The sequence below is a fragment of the Conger conger genome, chromosome 18 (assembly GCF_963514075.1).
Source record: "Conger conger chromosome 18, fConCon1.1, whole genome shotgun sequence".
NCBI lineage: Eukaryota > Metazoa > Chordata > Actinopteri > Anguilliformes > Congridae > Conger > Conger conger.
In genome coordinates, this window is record NC_083777.1 from 32,614,046 (window position 1) to 32,630,486 (window position 16,441).

A 16,441-nucleotide genomic window follows, 5' to 3' on the forward strand; every position below is an offset into this window, starting at 1 on the left:
TTTTTGTGTTGTGTGTGTGTTGATCAATACCAATCAATAGTAAACAAAAAGCGCGTGTACAAAATGAATAATTTGAATAAATTGACGCCCATAAAATACCTAATAAGGACCACGGAAATAAATGTCAGTCAATTAAAAAGAAATGGCTGAGAAAATGCGAACATGAAAATGTATATAAAACGTATGTAGGACTTAACATCGTGGCATAGAAGATGTTTTCTTATAATATACTTGAACTCGCCGTTATTGTTCGTTGTTTATTATTCTGTTCAAAAACAGACGAGGAAATTAAGATGATCCTTGTGGAGAAACATAAAGCGATGTGCCAAACCGGATGATGATCCACTGGGATTGAAACGTTGTCTACAATAATGGTGTGTTAGGAGCATATCACTGTGCAGGCTTCCTTCTTCATCCGAACTAACATCTAAATATTAGTAATTATTCTACGTTTGTTTATATAGGCTACATAAACTACGTATGCACCATGACTGGAATGCTGCATTGGATCAGAGTTATTGCTGTTTTTGTAATCTGTCTTGAGTTGCACATAAAATGGTTTGACATTAATGACTTTAATCTTCTATTCAAGCAATAATGTAATCTAAAGAGAGTCTAATGCTGGGTTCACATCATATAGGAATGACCGAATTACCACCTTCCGACTGGGAAAAACGGTTCACGTCAACAAAAAAACATGCGCTCTTTCCGCAGTAGGCTAAATCTTCTAATAGGCTACACATTTACATGTAATGTTAAGAAAGGCCATACATATAAAGGACGGTCTAAGATGGGTACCCCCTATTTATAGCAAACTTTTAGGCTTGTAGGCTTCGCTTTTCGCAAACTTCATGTGTTTTATGGAATTTTATTCAACTCCATTCAAGCATGAATTAATCTGGATTACCGGAATGAAACATCACCCATTTCAATGTTGAATCCTGTTGCGTTTTTATATGATATGAATAATTGTAATATCCAATTATTTTATTCAAATAATTTTACCACTCAAAATCAAAATGAAATATAAATGAATGGAATAATAAATCCACAAAGCACGCTTTACAACCGCGCGCTTATATTTCCGAGAGCTGAGACTACTCCTGAAGTTCGTTCGGCTCCCACGAAAAAACTGACATCCGATAACTTTGATAAATATCACATTTTCAAAGAATTTCCAAAGAATTTAGGGGGAATTTCGTTCGGCTCACGTTTGATAAATGAGGCCCAATGTGTGCATGAGACTTATCAGTCATGGCATGCATCGCAATTTCAGACCATTTGTCTTAAAATCGATATTATATTACCTCTTCATCTAGCCATCTTCATTTATTTAATTTTTTAGGGAGGGAACGCAAAACCTCTCCAGAAAGACGTTTTTAAAAGAAATGTGGAAAAAGGTAGTCACAGAACCGCACAAGAGTCTGTGATATCCTCACACTGTGAAACGCACAGGGGACATTCGTTTGAGTTGTTGAAGTTGTCTACTTCCCCTGCTAATCTACAGTAAGAACAGATTAATACAATTCTGTTAAGGAAATGGCTCTTTTTGCATATCACAGGTGAGCATCGTCTGATGAAACAGTTCGACAATAAAAAAAAACAATATACTTGAGTTTAACTTTCTTATTTATTTGCAAAGAAAAAACAAAGTGAGAGAGCTTACTGGCTCTGATTTGAATCAGGCATAGCAAGGCTTATATACAGTTTTCAGTACACTGACCCAGAAGGGGGGGCTTTACCAAAACAAAACGACATGAAGCTGGCCACTAACATTTATCAGTATTTTGTCTTCTGATTACCCCTTGTTGACCTTGCTGTAAGACCAGAATGTGCTAGCTACCCCCTTCCAGGAGGAGCAGAGACATTAAGGTCAAAGGCTGTCTGTCTGCTGGGAGAGAGACAGAAAAAGACTCATAGTGAGCACTTAATTCAGAAAGTGGTCTAATAGTAATAAGGTTATTTTTAATCACGTGATTGTCTGTTGATGTCGGGAGCGGGAAAAGCACCAGCTGACTCCCGCCCCCTCAACGGGTTCCTATTATTCTTATGCAGAACCGCCCACCACAAGGAGCTCACAACGAAGCAGGTAAAGGGCAAAAGCTTTATTTTATTTATTCCCTCAAAGGGCAAGTCAGCCAACACGGGCGGGGTCTCACACGCACTCACACCTTTCACTTCCACGCACACCAAATAACTCCACCACAACAAATAACTTTAGAGGGGATGTAGTTGGCCCCCAATGCTGTGCTCGGGCTCTACATCCCAAAACGAAAAAGAAAAAAGAAAACCCAACCCCGAAACAATCGGCTGTCTCCCGCTGTGCAATAAAGTCTCCGGGTCGCTGAGCTGCGCCCCGAACCACTCTGCTGTCCACTGCACGCTGGATCTGCTTCACTGTCCGCACTTCCACCAATGGGGAATGAGCTAGTGCTGGCTCCGGTACTGGTCCGCCCGTTGCGTTACCAACGCGTGGAAGACTCAGTTCCCTCCGCCCTCGTCAGGGTGAGTGTAGTTTTACTGCGTCCTTCCTCCGCAAAGTCGCGCGGTCGTTGCCACGGCACCAGTCCGGCTTCAATAGTCTACGAACGGTAACATGTTGCTACACTGCATCAGTCGCCACACACTTAAACGAATCAATGCAGACAATAATAAAAAACAATGCTTCGTGATGTCCCTCTAATGATCGAAAACAAAGTGAGACTTATCTACTTGATATAAAATGAATAAAGTGCATGAATATAGCCTACCCCTTTCCAAAGTCTCACAGTACATAGAAGATTTTTTACATTTCGTTAAAACTGGAACATAAAAACAACCTTGCAGCCGGTTGAAATTTAACGAACACCACTGTCAGTCAAAAAAAAAAAGCATTTTACGGCCAAAGGCGGTCGATTGAGGGACGAGGATGAGAGGATCGCTCGTCCTGCCCATCAATCAATAAGAGGGCGGAGTTGGGGGGTTCATTTCCTCACGTTTTCACCCTGGCGCCACGGCACGGATTGGGGCGAACAAACGAAACTTCAGTCTGGGCTGCACGGCTTAATTTTATTTTTCTTTTCTTTTTTTAAATTTATTTATTTTTTATTTTTTAAACAATAGGATTAATGTTATCTATAAAACAGAGGAAAGACACTCATGATTTCGGGTATATTACCCCTTAAAGTGTACTATATAACATCCTACATGCACGTTTCAGATCAACATCTTAAAAGATAAATTAAACCTCCCTCGAGAACTTTTGCCTGTCCCAGCCCACGTCAGCTAAACATGACGTTCAAATCCTTTCAAAAACATTATTTTGTAATATTGTGTGATTTCATCTCTCATATTTGAAACATCTTTTTTCATGAGTAATTAGGCCATGCTTCTTTGTAGGCTTTTAGCTGGATATCGTGTCTTGAAGCAGAAAAGGTTCTGCGGTCACACTTCCCAAAAAGCTCCATGGTAATGTATACATTATTTATTTTGGCAGGTTCCACAAAGAGTTAAATAACTAGAAGTAGCTTAGATGGTGAAAATAGCTTTGTTGGGATAAAATAATTAAAATAATTGAGGCAATTTGAAACCAATTCATGTAAATATTTTATAATTGTACTGTGTATTCAGTCATTTATTTTCTTAATTTTCAAGGATAAATGTTTCTATTTTGAGTATTGTTAAAGCATGCAACCATCTGTATGAAGCATGCAGTCAAAGCTGTTCTGGTTGTATATTGTGTTGATACCCCGCTTACATATTCCATATGTAGAGGGAAGGATCCCCCCTGGTCATTAGACGTGGATATTCTTTATGACTCCCTGGTTGTCCCAGCCACGCCCTGATTCATGCTCTATAAAGCACTGGAGTTGGCAGGGAACATTTGATCAGCCCTGTCTCAGAGTGGTCTACACCAGAGAACCATGGTTACAACATAACCAATACGCTCTCTTTCATATGGAGACTATCTCTGCACTCTGTTCCATATGTATGGGGAAACTGTGCAAGACACCCAACAAGGAGATGGAGCAGTAGCACCCAGCAAGGTACAAAACACACCTGACAGGGAAGAGATGCACAGGACAAACAGAGAAACAGAAGAACTGGAAGGCAGCTCAGCCTGTAAGATGCAAGGCTGACTGTAAGTGTCAGTTTGACACACTAGCTGAGGCAGGGCTGAACACAAGCTACTGGTCCCCAACCCAGCTAGCTTTGATAGACACAACCATAATTCTGGTCTCATCTCAAGTTGGCTGTTTGCTTTAGACTGGGCTTAATAGAGCATTAATCAGGGCGTGGCCGGCAGTCAGTGTGTCTGAAAGAATATCCACGTCTAATGATCAGGGCGATCCTTCCCTCCACACATGGAATATGTAACAGGGTGGAGAGAGTCTCGCTATGAAATAAAACTGTGAATAAGAACATTTTTGTATTTTGTCCTTTAGGCTTATGGATATCTGTTTGCTCTGAATAGAGACAAACCACATACACTAGAGGTTGTTGTGGACTCCTGGCCTGATTTTAAAACCATCATTTGTTGTCCGCACCAAAAGGTGAATACATATTAAATATTATGTATGTGTATGTTCAATCACTTATTCTCTTTATCTAGTCAATTTCAGAATTGTAAGGTATTCAATATGAATACATATTACATTTGTCCACTGATTATTTTTTAATGGCATGAACAGAGTGAACACACCCTGCTTCATAATGAGGAACTGACTTTCTTCAGTACTGATGAGAAGGTTCTTAAGAGAATGTTGACAGAAGACAGCATCTTAGATTGGAATACATTTTTTATTCCATTATTAATATTATGGGTTTCTCTTGTTTTCTGAAGGGATCAACATGCTTCATACCACCATGTTGAAGGACATCTCTGCCACAAAATATGTCACAATGTGAAACTGTGTGGTGTAACTCACCTCCTGGAATTACAAGACCCAAATCACCTTCCTCACCTGACAGTGAGCAGGTACATTCAGTTGGTCATTCCCATTCTCATATCTTTAGTTGAAGCTCCCTTGCATTTGTCACTGGTGGTTTTTGTGTTTTTGTTGAGACATACCCAATGGTGTGGAACTGAATGCCCTCTCATTGGCACAGAGACCTTACTGAAGTTTATTGACTAAATGAAATCCAAATGACTGGTCACAAAACAGGCCTTTTTCCTCTCCCTAAGTCCTGTGTTCCTGTCCTTCCCCACAGAGATGTGGAGGCCAGGATCTCCTCCCTGAATGAATTCCATGTCGGTTTGGTGAATGAAACCTGGAAACGTGGAGGTGATGAAAATGGTTTCCAAGTAATCAAACATCTGATAAGCCACTTCCCTACATGTTGCATCACTGATGAAGAAGGCCGTCCAGTTTCCTGGGTGCTGCTGTATGATTACTGTGCCATGGGGATGCTATATACCCTGCCAGAGCACAGGGGGAAGGGCTATGCCAAGATCCTGGTGAGCACCATGGCAGCAAGGCTCCATGCCCAGGGTTGCCCTGTGTACTGCTACATCGAGGAGGAGAACCAGGTCTCCTTCAGGCTCTTTAAGAAATTTGGCTTTACTGAGGACCCCTCTTACAGGGCCACCCGGGTTGAGTTCAACTACTAAACCAATATTTCTTGTTTGGAAAATTACAAGTGAGGTGGGGTGACTTTGCTGAAATACCTGTTATGTAGATGTTTGCAATAGAGCATGGCCTGTGATGTATTAGTGTTTGACTCGCACTGTTATTTACATTACATTACATTATTGGCATTTGGCAGACGCTCTTATCCAGAGCGACGTACAACAAAGTGCGTACCCATAACCAGGGATAAGTTCGCTGAAAGACCCTAGAGGGAAGTACAATTTCAATTGCTACCTGTACAACAAAGATAAGGACGAGGGCCTTTTTTTTTTTTCTTTTTTTTTTCAGAACAAAGAAACAAACAAACAGAGCAAAAGTGACCGAAGTTAACTATCCAAACACTGCTTACCTAGCCAACTAAGAATACCGATACACAAAGCAAGTCACAAAGACAACAATTAAGGTTCACAGGGAGGTAGGGAGGGATGGGGAGAGGTGCTGCTTGAAGAGGTGTGTCTTCAGCTTGCGCTTGAAGGTGGGGAGAGATTCTACAGTTCTGACCTCAACGGGGAGTTTGTTCCACCACCGAGGAGCCAGAACAGACAGTAGTCGTGAGCGTGATGTGGAGGTTCGGAGAGGGGGAGGTGCCAAGCGGCCTGTGGAGGCTGAACGAAGAGGTCTGGCAGGGGTGTAGGGTCTGATGATTTTTTGTAGATAAGCTGGGGAAGACCCTTTAACTGCTTGGAAGGCTAGCACCAATGTTTTGAATTTGATGCGAGCCATGACAGGCAGCCAGTGGAGGGAAGTAAGCAGGGTGTGAGTATTTGGGAAGGTTGAAGACCAGGCGAGCTGCTGCATTCTGGATGAGTTGGAGGGGTCTGATGGCAGACGCTGGGGTCTGATGGCAGACGCTGGGAGGCCAGCCAAGAGGGAATTTCAGTAGTCCAGGCGGGACAGAACCATCGCTTGGACCAGGAGCTGGGTCGAGTAGGGGGTGAGAAAGGGGCGGATTCTCCGTATGTTGTATAGGAAGAACCTGCATGACCGGGTCACCGCCACAATGTTCTCGGAGAGGGACAGTCTGCTGTCCATCACCACACTGAGGTTCCTTGCACTGGGTGACGGCGTGAGTGTGGTGTCCCCGAGGGAAATGGAGAGATCCAGATGGGGAGAGGTTTTAGCAGGGATGAATATCATTTCAGTCTTGCCTGGGTTGAGCTTTAGATGGTGGTTGTCCATCCAGCTCTGGATGTCCCTCAGGCAAGCAGAGATACGGGCTGAAACCTGCGTATCAGACGGCGGGAACGAGACGAAGAGTTGGGTATTGTCCGCGTAGCAGTGGTAGGATAGCCCATGTGCAGTGATCACAGGGCCAAGGGAGCGAGTGTAAAGAGAAAAAAGAAGCGGGCCTAGGACTGAGCCCTGGGGAACTCTCAAATTCTCCAATTCTCAACCAACAAGCACAAACAGGACACTTGAAATAAGTGTACGATGCTATACACAAAGCTCAATCAAATATTGATTCCCATAAAGAACCACGTTCTTGGTCATGTTGTTAGCTGTATTAAAAAGAGCAGTGATGGCTGATGACCTGTGGTCTGCTTCAAAGCTTTGCTCTGCACCGCACATTAGACACACCTGTCCGAGGTTTTGGACCCTGATGCTGGGTTCGATTCCAAATTTTATTCTCTCTTCTGGGTATCAGTTCTGAAATTATGAAAGTGGAGGGAATGATTATATTCCCTTGCTCCCTTGTCCTTCCCTCCCTCCAAGGGCACAAAATGTTTCCAGCAAGAAGGAAAATCCCACAATGCAATGTTCTTTAAGGTGGACTGGCTGGAATATCCTTTATTAGTTGCACTGTTACACACTGTCAGTGGGCAGGTGGAATGGTGTTCCTCTGGTGGTGGTGCCATAAAAGTTAACAACCTTCCACAACAACACACCATTCTATTCCAGTTGGCCATAGTCCCTTCTCTGCACCTTGTTAGGGCGCAGGAAGTGCTGACTAGGGAAGACCATCTTTTCCCTTGTCAATCACCCGGTGTAGGTGCTACACTGTGCTACATGAAAAAAACAACTTGCTAAACACCAAATGCAACACCTAATGCATGCTTTACCTGCCACAGTTGGGTACACTGCTGCCAAAAAGCCTGAAAAACTCGTTTGAAGACACACCCCCAGAACTCATCTCACCTTCCAAACTAATTTGCTAATCATATTCAGCCGGATATTGTGAAAATATCTGGAACCGATGAAGATTTTAAATAAGGCTGCATTACAACAAGCAGAAAAGGTTCTGCGGTCATACTTACCGAAAAGCTCCATGGTAATGTATACATTTTTTATTTTGGCAGGTTCCACAAAGAGTGAAATAACTAGAAGTAGCCAAGATGGTGAAAATAGCTTTGTTGGGATAAAATAATTAATTCATTAAAGTAATTGTATTGAGCCAATTTGAAACCAATTAATGTAAATATTTTATAATTGTACTGTGTATTCAGTCATTTATTTTCTTAATTTTCAAGGATAAATGTTTCTATTTTGAGTATTGTTAAAGCATGCAACCATCTGTATGAAGCATGCAGTGGAAACTGTTCTGGTTGTATACTGTGTTGATACCCCGGTTACATATTCCATATGTAGAGAGAAGGATCCCCCCTGGTCATTAGACGTGGATATTCTTTATGACACCCCGGTTACATAGGGCATGGCCGGCACAGGCAGTGTGTCTGAAAGAATATCCACATCTAATGATCAGGGCGATCCTTCCCTCCACATATGGAATATGTAACAGGGTAGAGAGAGTCTCTCTATGAAATAGAACTGTGAATAAGAACATTTTTGTATTTTGTCCTTTAGGTTTATGGATATCTGTTTGGTATGAATAGAGACAAACCACATACACTAGAGGTTGTTGTGGACTCCTGGCCTGATTTTAAAACCATCATTTGTCGACCGCACCAAAAGGTGAATACATATTAAATATTATGAATGTGTATGTTCAATCACTTATTCTCTTCATCCAGTCAATTTCAGAATTGTACTGTATTCAATATGAATACATATTACATGTCCATTGTTTGAGTAACTGATTATTTTTTAATGGCATGAACAGAGTGAACACACCCTGCTTAAAAATGAGGAACTGACTTTCTTCAGTACTGATGAGAAGGTTCTTAAGAGAATGTTGACAAAAGACAGCATCTTAGATTGGAATAAATACTTCAAAATTGGAGGTGGGTAATTTTCTTCTTCCTTTTTAACCTTTCTAGCCATTGCAACCATCCATGTGTTTTTATGATTAATATTATGGGTTTCTCTTGTTTTCTGAAGGGATTGACATCCTTCATACCACCATGTTGAAGGACATCTCTGCCACAAAAGATGTCACAATGAGACCGTGTGGTGTAACTCACCGCCTGGAATTACAAGACCCAAATCACCTTCCTCACCTGACAGTGAGCAGGTACATTCAGTTGGTCATTCCCATTCTCATATCTTTAGTTGAAGCTCCCTTGCATTTGCCACTGGTGGTTTTTGTGTTTTTGTTGAGACATACCAATGGTGTCGAACTGAATGTCCTCTCATTGGCACAGAGACCTTACTTTTCATGTGAGGTCAAGGTTCAGCTGAAGTTAATTTACTATATGAAATCCAAATGTCTGGTCATGAAACAGGCCTTTTTCCTCAACCTAAGTCCTGTGTTCCTGTCGTTCCCCACAGAGATGTGGAGGCCAGGATCTCCTCCCTGAATGAATTCCATGTCGGTTTGGTGAATAAAACCTGGAAATATGGAGATAATGAAAAAGGTTTTCAACGAATCAAACATCTGATAAGCCACTTCCCCACATATTGCATCACTGATGAAGAAGGCCGTCCAGTTTCCTGGGTGCTGCTGTATGATTACTGTGCCATGGGGATGCTGTACACCCTGCCAGAGCACAGGGGGAAGGGCTATGCCAAGATCCTGGTGAGCACCATGGCAGCAAGGCTCCATGCCCAGGGTTGCCCTGTGTACAGCTACATCGAGGAGGAGAACCAGGTCTCCTACAGGCTCTTTAAGAAACTGGGCTTTACTGAAGACCCCTCCTACAGGGCTGCCTGGTATGAGTTCAACTACTAAACCAGTATTTCTTTTTAGGAAAATTACTGTAGGAAAAATTCACAGAACAAGATGTTCTTTCTCCATTTTATGACAAATCAATCACAAGTCAAAATCAGATTAAACCGTCAAACTGTCAGAGTTGAGCAAGCTGGTTCCTCCAAAACTCTTAAAGCTTCATGCCAAAAGTATACCAATATGTATGCGGCCTATAATCAATATATATCACAGGTATGCTGCCTATTACTCATGTAATCAATATGCAAGCCAATGAACCTATATCATTAATTGCAGATGAGCTTATGGAAACGCAAGAAACCACAGTGTCAACTGTAGAATAAGTAATCCAATGAAACTATGTCATTAATTACAGATGAGTTTATGGAAACGCAAGAAACCACCATTAATCAATTGTTAAAGTACGATTAAGTATGCCTACATATTTTCAAACTGATTAACTGCTCATTTGTGCTAGAAGTATCGTGACCCATATGTAACCTCCATCCATCCATCCATTATCTGAACCCGCTTATCCCGATCAGGGTCGCAGGGGGGCTGGAGCCTATCCCAGCATACATTGGGCGAAAGGCAGGAATACACCCTGGACAGGTCGCCAGTCCATCGCAGGGCACACGCACCATTCACTCACACACTCATGCCTACGGGCAATTTAGACTCTCCAATCGGCCTAACCTGCATGTCTTTGGACTGTGGGAGGAAACCGGAGTACCCGGAGGAAACCCACGCAGACACGGGGAGAACATGCAAACTCCGCACAGAGAGGCCCCGGCCGACGGGGATTCGAACCCAGGACCTCCTTGCTGTGAGGCGGCAGTGCTACCCACTGCACCATCCGTGCCGCCCATATGTAACCTGAATTGAATAAAATAATGTGTATGCTTAAGAAAAGTTGGAAAATACCGAATGATTCCTCTGTGTTAGAAAACTGCTTGCAGGGCAGGATGCCTGGCGTTGTGGGGGTGGGCTATCGATGTTAAGGACAGTTCAGGTATGAACCGTGCAGGACAGGAAGTCTTGTGTAGGGGGGGGGGGGGGGGGGGGCTAACTTTGGCAAAGACAGTTTGCAGAACAGCTGTATGTCTGTATAATGCGATAAGAACATTTATTTTTATATAGCCTGTGATGCAAAATGTCATTTATTTTTGAGCGTTTGATGTAACATGTCATGTCAATTATTTTTGACAAGAACACATTTGTGAAGGGCAGTTTGTATGCCTGTACGATGTGATAAGAACAATTATTTTCTTAAGGACGGCTGACAAAACAAAACGTCATTTAAGTTTCGGCAATTATTTTTTAAGATCAAGCTGACATTTTTAAGGAAAACATTTATTTTTAGAGAATAGCATACAAAGCGAAATTATAATTTGGGCGATTGCCACAATGATGAATCATTGGGTTTCAAAATGTTGAATTTTAAATAATTTCGTTTTTTTCTATATAAACCAGATCTCAAATTCTCCAATTCTCAACCAACAGGCACAAAAAGGACACTCAAAGTTGCTATACACAAAGCTCAATCAAATATTGATTCCCATAAAGAACCACATTCTTGGTCATGTTGTTAGCTGTATTAAAAAGAGCAGTGATGGCTGATGACCTGTGGTCTGCTTCAAAGCTTTGCTCTGCACTGCACATTAGACACACCTGTCCGAGGTTTTGGACCCTGATGCTGGGTTCTGTCATATATTCGGGTATTGGGTGTTATACTCTGTTACTGCCACCAATTGGCTAGTGCCTTACTAACTGTTCTGATTTAAGAGACCTTCGGGTCACATGTTGTTTCTGGAAGTAAAATAAAGGGACGACTCTCCTGGTATTGTTCAAGTCCGTCTCCGTCTGATTTATGTTGTAGCAAGAGTTTAAACGGGAATAAAACTCAGGCAATATACGACAAAGTGGCGACGAGGATTATCGTGATCTGCGTGTGTTTCGTTTGAAAGAAAAGTTTTGAGCGGACTGTTTTCCATGAATGCGGCTAGCGGATGATTAGCTTCATCGTTGGGAGGACGACTACGTTGGCAGATAAATCAGTTAACAAAGGAGCGTGAGTACTGGCTAACAAGTTGCTAACAAGGCTAAAATGACGGGGATACTAGGAAGCATTGGCGCCTTTGATGAAAATATGGAGCAGTGGAAGTCCTACACGGAATGTTTTGAGTACTTTGCTAAAGCAAATGGCATTGAAGGCGAGAAGCTTGTGCCTATGTTCTTAAGTGTAATGGGGCCAAAAACATATAACTTGCTACGTGCCCTGGTCCAGCCAGACAAGCCCGGGACCAAAAGCTATGAAAGTATAGTGGCTGCTTTAACAGCTCACTTTTCACCTTAGCCCCTGGTGATTGCTGAGCGTTTTCGCTTCCATAAAAGGAACCAAGAGGAAGGGGAGTCCGTAGCAGTGTTTGCAGCTGCACTAAGAAAGCTAGCTGAGCATTGTGAATTCAATGATGTACTGAATGACACCGTAAGGGACAGGCTCGTGTGCGGCCTGAGGAGTGGAGCTTCTCAGAAACGCCTGCTAACTGAAAGTGCACTTACATTGGATAAAGCTATTGAAATTAGTGTGTCCATGGAATTAGCGGCTCATCACCTCAGTGAAAGCAGTGGAAAACTGCACAAGGTCTCCGCCGATGAAAAGGGAGCTCAGAGCAAATGTTACCAGTGTGACAAAACAGGACATTTTTCTGCTGAGTGTTGGAGTAAGGATGTGGAGTGCAGGAAGTGTGGGGAAAAGGGACACATTGAACGGGTGTGTAAAAGTCAGGGAATGAACAAAAACAGGACAGGACAACAAAAGGCCAAAGCCCAGATTCCAAAAGAGACTGTATGTAGGGTGCAGCCAAGCCTAACTACAGCTGAGGCCAACAGTTCATCAGATGCGGCAGAAGTATGTGTACTGTACAGGACCACGATGTGAGTACGTGGTTGGGCAGGTACGGGCAAGTAAAATCTAGGAGGGTCCTGGATGAGGATGGAGTCTGGACCGGGGCCAGGAAATGGCTGGTCCAGCTCAAGCCTGACCCCTCTGCAGTGGGGGGGTATGTCACATCCCCAGCACCATCACGCTGGGGAGACACCGGGGCGTGGTGTTTTATTACGGCATGCCCAAGCTGTGCAGGAACTGCGGCGAGTTAGGTCACTTGGCCGCAGCCTGCACAGTGGTCAAGTGCAAGTCGTGTGGCGGCGAGCATGAGACCAGAGCGTGCCGTGACCCGAGGCCCTGTAACCTCTGCGGGGTGAGGGGGCATCTCTTCCGTGATTGCCCCCTCTCGTACGCGAACAGGGCCCGGAGCACCGCGCCCCCACCACCGTCAATGACTGTCCCCCCTCCCTCACCCCACCCTATCCCCACACCACGCATTAGAGCACCCACTCCCCCTTTGCCCCAGCCTGACAGCCTAACCCCCACAACACAAACACTACTAACCCTTCCCTGCAGCACAACACTGGCAACCCCCACCTCAACAGCACCCCCTGTCACTCAACCCACTGTCACCACAGTCAAAGAGGAGCCTGACTCTGACACCCCCATTGTGGTGGAGGGGTCAGACTCCTCATCAGCAGACTCGGATACAAATTCCATTACTCCGTGGCAAAAACCTAAACGAAAGGGAAAAATAATTAGATCACCCACAACAGCAAAAACGCAACATACACCCAGCCAGCCTCCAAACCCAACAATAGCACGCCAACAAATCAACGCAAAAAGACAAACAGTACAATCAAACAAAAAACCGGTACAAAGTCCCAAATCTTTGCCAGGCCCAATCCCCTTCCCAAACCTGCTACTCATCCACCAAAATCTGTACACCATAAGGAAAACTTGCAGAACATCAGCACACTTCACCCCCACTCCATCAGGGACCAGCCAGCCCCCGGTCCGGACTCTCAAAAGGGGGCGACAACATCCCCCTCCTCCCAGGCCCTCCCAGGCACTGGGGGGAGGCCTGGGGCAAGAACAACCACCCCCACCTCTCCAGGACAGAACCTCCCAGGCAGTCAGGAGGGGAGACCCATGGGAGAACATGGTCAGGGGGTGAGTAGGCGCCACAATAACCCGGACACAATTTTTAATACAATCAACCAAATTTTCCAGAATATGGCTAACAGCCATACCGGATCATCAGACACACACAAACAATAAACATCATGGCACACAACTTTACACTTACCACACTCAACACCCGTACCACTGTCTTCTATCACAGATCCCCTCAGACGTCGTCCTGCTCCAGGAATGTGGAATTCCGTTTCGGGAGTGGGATGGCGCTCTGGGGGAGGAATGGAGAATGGGAGACTCTCTCTGGTCTGGCTCTAACATCGCCAGAGCTGATGGGGTCGGCATGTTGATGAAAAATGCCTTTGTTAAAATAACAGCACACAATATTGTGGAGAGTGGGCGAATCCTCATCACCGATCTCGAGGTCGGGGGTTCCCCACTCAGGGTCATCAACGTGTACGGCCCCACCAGCGTGGCCGAGAGAGTCTCCCTTTTCACTAAATTATCACCACTGTTACACTGCACAATGCCCGTCGTCGTAGAGGGAGATTTCAACTGTGTATTAAGAGATGCGGACCGCAGCAAACGAAGACCGGATCACTCCGGCACCCTGCTGCGATCCTCATCAAGGATTTCTCCCTCTGCGACGCCGGGGGTGCCTCTCCTCCCCAACACATGTTCCTCTGGCTCCTCCTCATCCAGAATTGACATGTTTCTGCTCTCCCCAGGCCTGAAGGTGCACAGCTATTCCACCAAGGCGGTGCACTTCTCGGACCACCACATGGTAACCGTGTCCCTGGTCTGGGAGAAACCTATAACTGTGGGTAAGGGGCTCTGGTGGATGAATATCAGCCATCTCCAAGACCCCCAGGTGCGTCTTTCCTTCTCGAGGAAGATACCTGGAGTGGGTGAGTCTGAAACATCTCTTTGACTCTCCGGTGGAGTGGTGGGAGATGGTGAAGGAGCGAGTGCGGGGCTACTTCCGGGCAGTCGGGCAGAGGAAGGCGAAGGACGGGAGGGCAGTTTTTGAACAATGCTGCCCTCCAAAGACTAAGCCTCCTCCAGTCCCGAAGCCTGGATGTTAGCAGCGAAATCGCACAAGCTCGGCAGAGCCTCACAACCCTCTACCGGGAAGAGCGGAAGAAACAGACCTTCCGCTCCAAACTCCAGGGCCTCCAGGAGGATGAGAAGTGCACGCGGTTCTTCTTCCACAGGGCACGGACCAAGACGAATAACATCTTGTCTCTCTTTAACAGCAGAGGTGTGGTGGTGTCTGAAGAGGCGGAGGTCCAGGAGGTGGCCAGAGAGTTCCACGAGGGCCTTTACAGCGAGAGGCCCTCAGACGGGGCTCTCATGGACACCTTCCTGGGCTGCCTGGACAGACGCCTGGGAGATGAGCAGATGGAAGCGGAGTTGAGCACTGAGGAGCTCACCAGGGCCGTGCACTCCCTGAATACACACAAAGCTCCGGGCCCTGACGGAATCCCAGCTGAGTTTTACCAGGCTCACTGGGATCTCCTGAAGGAGGACGTGGCGGAAGTGTTCAGGGCTGCGTACAGGGAGGGGCGGTTAGGCGCCTCACTGAGACAGAGCTCAGTAGCTCTTGTCCCAAAGAAGGGGGACCTGAAGGATCTCCGCAACTGGCGGCCGATCAACCTCCTCTCAGTCGATTATAAGATCATGGTGAAGGCGCTGATAGGGAGGTTCCAAGGCCTGATAACATCAGTGATCGGACCGGACCAGACCTGCAGCGTGCAGGGGAGGTCCATAAATGACAACCTGCTCCTCGCGAGGGATCTAATCATCCACTCCAGGGAGCGGAGGTCCCCCTTGTGCCTTCTCAGTCTCGATCAAGAGAAGGCATTTGACCGGGTGAGTCATGTGTGCTTGGAGAGAGTGCTAGAGAAAATGAACATTCCTGGCCCCCTCCTGCGCTGGACAAAAATCTGTCTGACAGACATAACGGGCAGAGTGGTTGTCAATCGACAGCCCTCTGCCCCGTTCGATGTCAGGTCTGGCGTCAGGCAGGGGTGCCCTCTAGCATCTCTCCTGTACGTCATCTACCTGGAACCGTTCCTCCAGGCCATCAGGGCCAATCCAGGGGTGGTGGGCTATCCACTCCCTGGAGCAGGGGGGGGGATGGCTAAAGGTGATGGCGTACATGGACGACATTGCCATCGTCGCCACAGATAGTCGTTCTATCGCTTGTGCCACCAAGGTGTTGGACGACTTCTGTGTGGCCACTGGCACCCTGGTCAACAGGGACAAGAGTGAACTGTTTCTGTCTCCACATTGGAGTGAGGAGCTGACCGTTTCCTTCCCTGTGCGTAGGAATACCATCAAGCTCCTGGGGGTGACCTTCCAAACTGACGGAGGAGGGAGAACCAGCTGAGAGGGAGCCCTCCGCCACGTCCAAAATAAAATCAGGAGCTGGAGTGCACGGCCCTTGACCATGGCGGGTAAGATCCTTGTCCTAAAGGCAATTGTCCTACCCATTCTGCTCTATGTGGGGAGGGTGTTTCCCCCAGACAAAGCCACCGGGAAACTAATTACCCGGATGGCTTTCCGCTTTGTCTGGGGGAGCACCATGGAAAAGCTTAAACGCGTCACCCTCCTCAAAGAGGAGCGGAATGGGGGGCGGGGGGTCCCAGACATTGTTAACATCATCATGGTGCAGGGTCTGGCCACCCTTGTCCATTTACATTACATTATTGGCATTTGGCAGACGCTCTTATCCAGAGCGACGTACAACAAAGTGCATACCCA

The 16,441-nt window shown here is 45.7% G+C and overlaps 1 protein-coding gene across 1 annotated transcript; it reads left to right on the forward strand.

Annotated features, from left to right (window-relative positions):
• Positions 1–7,803: 7,803 nt before the first annotated feature.
• LOC133118360 (glycine N-acyltransferase-like protein 3) lies at positions 7,804–9,857 on the forward strand. Its single transcript, XM_061228285.1, has 5 exons — positions 7,804–7,878; positions 8,412–8,519; positions 8,668–8,788; positions 8,886–9,018; positions 9,276–9,857. The coding sequence occupies exons 1-5, from the start codon at positions 7,804–7,806 to the stop codon at positions 9,673–9,675; spliced, it is 837 nt and encodes a 278-aa protein (XP_061084269.1). The 3' UTR covers positions 9,676–9,857.
• Positions 9,858–16,441: the final 6,584 nt, after the last annotated feature.

Excerpts from the sequence above, each read along its gene's own strand:
- LOC133118360 (XM_061228285.1), top strand. The coding sequence starts at position 7,804 with ATGAAGATTTTAAATAAGGCTGCATTACAACAAGCAGAAAAGGTTCTG. Across the intron at positions 7,879-8,411 it reads ACTTACCGAAAAGCTCCATG|GTTTATGGATATCTGTTTGG; the intron begins GTAATGTATACA and ends TTTGTCCTTTAG. Across the intron at positions 8,789-8,885 it reads TAAATACTTCAAAATTGGAG|GGATTGACATCCTTCATACC; the intron begins GTGGGTAATTTT and ends TGTTTTCTGAAG.